The following is a 6,424-nucleotide window of genomic DNA, read 5'->3' as shown; positions in this document are numbered from 1 at the left end:
ATTTTTTAATATATGGAAGCAAAGTTTTTGATGCCAAGCTTTTGTATTGTCATAGATATTATGTTGGATATACGCCTTGTAATTTCAAGACACGTCACAAAGATACTTGTGGTTTTATCATGATAACTTTTGGAAATTGGAACCTCTTTTGGAATTGAATCGAAATACCAAAGAGCTTTGGAATTATGTGGTGGACACCTCATAGTGCTACCCAGAAGGTCTTTGAAGTCCACTTGAAAGTGCTCCAATAACACCAAGAATTTATTCTTTTCCTTAATTACCAAGACCTCAAGAAATATGAAAAAGTCTATGAATCTTATATATAATATTATTTGTAGAGCTTGGTTCTACATCTTCAGTGTTATTTGTTCCACCACAATAAACAAAAAAACTTGTACTTTCAATATAAGCTACTAAATACTTTATTGACATCATTTTTCTAAATATAGATTATAATACATCTCTTTATAAAATTACAACATGTTTATTTCACTCCTTTTTTTTATAATATTTTTTTAAAATCCATGATTTTTGGTTTTATTTCTAAATAATTTAAATTTTAGTATTTTAAAATTAAATGTATGTGAACTATTCATTGTTATAATTCTTATTAATCAAAATTTTTAACTTTCAATCCTCACTTTTAGTGCTTATTTTATACTTTAATATCAATATATTTCTTAATAGGTAATTTTTTTTTAAACATGACAATTATTTTATATACCTTTAGCAATCTAATAAAATAACAATCATGACATGATTACTACAAAAACAATCTATAAATTGATACCTCATACATTTACATTTATTATGATAATATATATATATAGAGAGAGAGGAGAATGTTAAATAGACCTAGATTTTTACTAAATTTACTTACCTATGATGAAGAATATGGTACTCATGATGAATGTGGTTGGTTTTCATTGGTTTTGGATCAAGTATTGGAGAAATGAATGTAGATTTTTTTTTTTTTTTTTTTAAATCATGGTTAGGATGGGTGGATCTATTTAACATTTTCCTTCATATATATATATATATATATATATATAACCTTTTGCAACATACAAATCTTTGCCTATCAATTTATGACATTATTTAGAAAACCATTCTACAACTCATCTACAAGTTTTCCGACAACAGCGAAAGTGATAAAACAAGATAGATCTTACAACCAGCACAACACAGAAATGAGAACTTCAAGATTCGAGTGTGCAACGAGGTTACAGAGCAACTCTTCTTCGGTTCAGCTTGTGTTGAAACAACAGAATCGTTGATTCTATTGCATCCTCAATTTGGTTTAGATAATGGGTAGCAGTGGTTTAGATTGGATCGGCAACCTAGCAAAACTCAGTGCCGCTCCCGGAAGAGGAACACCGTCCACAAACCTCTGTGGGGTCACGGAATTGAATGGGATCTAAATGCTCACCACATGGTATCGCAAGTTGTCCAGTATCAACAGATGCAGCATCGATACAGAGCCCTCCCTGATGCAGCTTTGAACAAGTCCAGAGCGTGATGGTTTAGGTGTTAACAGGATTTTGTAACTGTAATTTGTATGGAGCCAAAACAGAGCAATGTTCTGCACTGAGGTATTCCATGGATCATACATGTGCAAACTGTAAACCTGAAATATGTGTCGCAAAGAGTAAAAAAGCTTCCACAACTTGGAAGTTGTATACAAATTTTAAGGGCTACATTATCAGAAAAATTCATGTCTCGCTTCAATGCCTGAAATCTACACAGCTCAGCTCACTTACAAATCTGAGGTCACTTTCCCAAAGTTTGGAGGATTCTATATCTAGAATATAGTCCGTTAGCTCCACTCAGAATGGTTACCGAACGTGCGTTTCTTAGAAATGAGAAAAATGTACAGAAAATAAAAATACACATAGTACGAGGCACTCGGAGACGCACAATTGAGTCCCCCATTGACCGCTCTCAACTGACATCCTCTCAAGTTACAACAGAAATCCGATTTCTACATTCCAAGTTTCTCAAAATTTTGTAGCGGATGCAACACTGCCTGATGCTTTCTTCGGTGACACGCTTCCCTGCACAAAATATCATCCAAACTGGCCACAGCTTGCAGAATGTAAGGACCCTTGTTCAGCATCACGCACTCGGCCCTGCACCATCGATGTCCAACTTGCGAGTCAATCTCCCGCCACGATCTCGCACAACCCGGGAAAACAATAAAAACCCTGAAATCATTATCATGACTGCTCAAAAACAAAAATCCGTGTGGCATATCGCATGAGTTTAGAATGTGGGTGTAAGATTTACCTGGATCCGGATGCAGCATCTGTGATTTCAGCCCGAGATGGCAATCCTGATTTCGCCAAGCCCTCGAGTACCTGAGTGGCCCAGATCGTAGGCACATGAGCGGACTCGCATATCAAAAGAATCTGATCTTGTAGTTCAGCAAGGCGTTGCCACCCGCATTCCACCGCCATGTCGCCCCGGGCTACCATAACCCCCACCAGGTTCTTTGTCTCCATCGCCTGCAGAAGAATAGTAGGTAGTCTCTGAAAGCCTAATTCAGTCTCGATTTTCACTACAATGCCGATGTTTTCGGCTCCGCGTCTCGCAAGCTCATCTTGAAGAGCGCGCACATCTGCCGGACCATTCACGAACGACAACGCCAGCATGTCGGCGTTCGACACGACGAAGTCTATATCCTCGGCGTCTTTAATAGTTAACCCATTCATCGACAAATCACTCTGAGGGAAATTGATGGCCTTCTCTCCCTTCAGTTTCTTCCCCTTATGATCGCCAGCGTCCGTAATCGTAACATAAATCTCATCAGGCGACACGCTCGATATCACACCCCCGATTTTGCCGTCGTCAAATTTTACAGGCTCCCCGGGTTTTGCAATGTCGAAGATCTTTCCCAATGTACAAGTCACCGATGCGGGTGAAACCACGTTTCCAGCTTTGTCTAGTTTGGCGGGGCTCCCTAAGATGGATTCTCTCTTCAATACAAGCTTGTCGGCGGTTCGAAGGACTATGGCTTGCTCTATTTCTGGCAGCTGCCCTACATTCACTTTCAGTTTCTTGCCCCCATGGCCAGAAATTACCAACTCGCATCCTGTTTCGATGTATGAAACGGATCGGCACTCGGCGAAGATGCCAACCTTTGATGCCCCGCTTCCTTTTTGTACTACATTAAACTCGCGGGAGCGTCCTCTTGCATCCTTGAACCTGACCACATCTCCGATTTGGATTTTCTTCGTCCAGTGAGGAGTGGCAACGACCGGCACACAAGTGTCGGGTATCCTTCCCTCGGGAGGCTTGACCCCCTCTTCCGCAATCCAGACGCAAGCTGAAGAGACGACCTGACCGAGGTCGTTTTTCACAGGTTTGATTTTGAGCACAGAAGGACCGGGTTGCATTGGCCCTGTGCGGAGTTTTGGTCCAGCAAGATCGAAGCTTATGCGGCACTCTGTCCCAAGTAGTTGCGAGAAGAAACGGATCTTCCGCACCATCTTCTTCCAAACTTCAGGATTATCGTGTGCGCAATTAATCCTGGCGATGTTCATCCCCGCTTTGAAGAGGTTGCGGACGAGAACGTCGTCCTCGGCAGCTTCGGAAGGAAGCGTAACCATGATCAGAGTCTTCCGTCCCGGAGGAGAAGGCCCAAGAAGAGCCTCGGAGTGCTGAGATAAAATAGAGTTTCCAGCTTCAAAAGAGATATCATCCACTCTAGAATTCTCAGCTTTCTTACTGCGATCACTGTTTTGCCGCTCGGAGATTGATGGAGGCGGGAGAGGCTTACTCTCTGTCTCGCCATCCAAGCATGAAGACTGGATCTGCGACCCTTGCAGAAGCGAACGCAGTATTGAGCTGATCGAATTAACGCTTGCCAATGTGTGCGCTTCGCAGCCCTCCAGAGATGACAACCCAGAAGACGCAAGCCGTTCTTGAAGGTTGGCTATGTCGAGCGATCGGAACGCCACGTAGTGTAGCAAGTTTCGCGCACTGTCGTAATGTTTTCTGTGAACCTTCTTCAGTTGAGGAGAGTACCACCGTTCAAAAGCCAAAGCATGTAACCTGATTCCTTCCAGCTGGTCAATAAGGTCCATGAGCGTGCTGTCATAGTTCGCAGCTGAGCTTGACGACAGAGTTGTAGGCGTATCACTGTACTTCTCCACGCTGTGCAAGCTTTTCGCGGTGATAGAAATCTCCCCCTCCGTCTCCGCAGGACGAGACGTTGCTTTCTTCTTCCTGGTGATCTTCTTTTTCTCCATCAGTAATTGGTTGAAGATGTTTGCGTCCACATACTTGTCATCGTCGAAATCCTCGTGGTCACTGTCGATAATTGAGAGCGGAATCAACGTTCCCGCTGCGGACATCACAGCCGTGGGCGTGGCATTTCCCACCACCTGCAGCCTGCGAGAGGTCGTGTTCTCGTTGCCATGCGCGGGAGTTTTCGTCTTGGACTTAATCTTCCTGTCAGAGCTTGATCCATTTCCAGCGGCCCTACAGATCAATTTCCTACCTATCTTCTTTGACTTTCTAATCAAGAGAGGTCCTGATCCGCAATCCCACTGTCCATGATGTCGGGACAAACTCCGTGGTTCAGTTGCAGTGTGGAACAAAACGCTATAACTGCTCGTCGCTTCAGAACTCACAAATTTAGCTCCAGTGACGGTGCCCTGAAATCCAAAGACATTCAACGTATCAAATGCTGCACATGATCACGAGAAGGTCCCGGTAACAGAACGGACCCTGGTTTCCATGTCCTTTACTGTATTCTAGGGTTTAAGAATCACTGTCTAGAAAAGTCCTGTCCAGATGGCGCCATCTGATTCTCTTTAATGAGTTTTGCTGTTTCGAGATGTCAACCTGGCTTGTAATTTGAGAGCAAACTGTAAAGAAACCAAAACAAAGGCAGGCGAAAATGCTCAGCGGATCAGAAGTTGGGTCTTACCATTTGGCCTCGACACAAAGAGCTTGATTGAGTCACAAGAGCCCGTGACATTGCTCGGTTTTCCGCCCCTTCTTGAAGATTTCGAAACCAATAATCTCCTGTCACGAAATATTTCAACACCAGTTAAGCGTACTCTCACAAAATCGGTCAAAAGCTTGAGCAAAAATGCGTTACAAACTGCGTTGGCTTCGTGCATTCCATTGGAAGCAATATCTAGTGTAGATGACAGTGAATCTGAATCCGAACCTAGAAATGCTGTCGCAGTCGATTCACAAGTGAAGGAAGGAGATGGATGATACCCTCCTGTTGCTGATAGCCACCGAATACAAGCAAGTGTGCTTATTTTGCCGCGTGCTGTACCCGCATGCAACTTCAGTTTACTAAGGAAAATTCCAAAGCAGCACCTCAACTTCGCAATGAGTTATGAAACCAGTCTAACAGAAGAGTTACAAGAGACGGCGAGCTCAACGAGTTTCTTCAAAGAACAGACCGCTCTAATCCTATTTCTAAAAAACTCAACTCGCAGTGCCAGTAAATCACTCCTACTTTATTTTGTGGAGAAACCAAGCCAATCGCTCGGCAACCTCGGTTGCTCTCCAAGTCCCAGTGCGAAACAAAGCTCTAGGAGAGTGTCGACAAATTAATAATGTTTTCGAAGTAGGAACTCATCAGTCTGTACGCTTAACGAATGCTACCAATGAATACAGCTAAACCTCAAAAGGTAAACAAGACGTGCGCAATTTTGTTTTACATAAACAAAATGTAACTCAAACAGAGCAAGCCCCAAGAAAAGACGAAGACGACGACGACGAGGAGCAACGCAAGCTGTTTCTGTGACGACAGGCGTTATGCCTTCCCCGGAGGCTAATTGCACTCCGAATCGCGGAACAGACCAACCGTACCCTTCTCTAGGCCCTGCAAGAGACTCACAACTCAACTCTGATTGCAGCTGCAACCGACACATCCGTCCCCTGCCGCCATTTCTCCACCTCGAAATGCAGCAACTGCATGCAGGTTTATATAAGCTATACAGTACAGTTAGGAAATCGGACTCAACTCGACTCGACTCAGCTCAACTCACTCACCACAGTCCTAGCAGGATTTGTACTCAACAAAATTGAGCAGGTAGGTGAATCCTTCTAAGCTACATGAAGCCGATGAGGTATGGGGTGGAAAGACGAGGGCTTTTCAGGGATTGACGACTCAAATATCTCCTTTTCCCACGACGCATGGCTCTTTAGTAGCAGTCGGTTGGATTCAGAAGCTGTTGGAAGGCTCGATGCTGATGCAAGAGATCCGTTTTGCAGCAGGATCCCGGTGCTACTCTAGATCGGCAAGGAATCGGAGTTCGGGCTTTGTGCTTTGAGCGGGCGTTGTGAGTGGTGGATGTCGTTGTGAGGGAATAAGATACTTTAAAAAGTCCGCCCATATGTTACATCGCCGTCGCACATCGTTGCGTTTCAGCTGCGGCTGCGATCCCAGATGGCAGTC

The 6,424-nt window shown here is 43.8% G+C and overlaps 1 protein-coding gene across 2 annotated transcripts; it reads right to left on the bottom strand.

Moving 5' to 3' along the window:
• Window positions 1-1,633: 1,633 nt before the first annotated feature.
• On the bottom strand, window positions 1,634-6,195 carry LOC112285036 (plastidial pyruvate kinase 4, chloroplastic). Of its 2 annotated transcripts, none has more exons than XM_024525524.3 (4): window positions 5,180-6,195; window positions 4,934-5,031; window positions 2,287-4,658; window positions 1,634-2,129 (listed from the first exon to the last, which is right to left on the bottom strand). In XM_024525524.3, exons 2-4 carry the CDS (start codon window positions 4,982-4,984, stop codon window positions 1,982-1,984), a joined length of 2,571 nt encoding a protein of 856 aa, XP_024381292.1. In that variant the 5' UTR covers window positions 4,985-5,031; window positions 5,180-6,195; the 3' UTR covers window positions 1,634-1,981. The 2 variants fall into 2 exon arrangements, with proteins under 2 accessions (XP_024381292.1, XP_090107350.1); XM_090251224.1 differs by having other exon boundaries at window positions 5,233-6,041.
• Window positions 6,196-6,424: the final 229 nt, after the last annotated feature.

Source organism: Physcomitrium patens, chromosome 1, assembly GCF_059467195.1.
Source record: "Physcomitrium patens ecotype Gransden chromosome 1, ASM5946719v1, whole genome shotgun sequence".
NCBI lineage: Eukaryota > Viridiplantae > Streptophyta > Bryopsida > Funariales > Funariaceae > Physcomitrium > Physcomitrium patens.
This window is presented reverse-complemented; position numbering and strand designations above follow the sequence as displayed.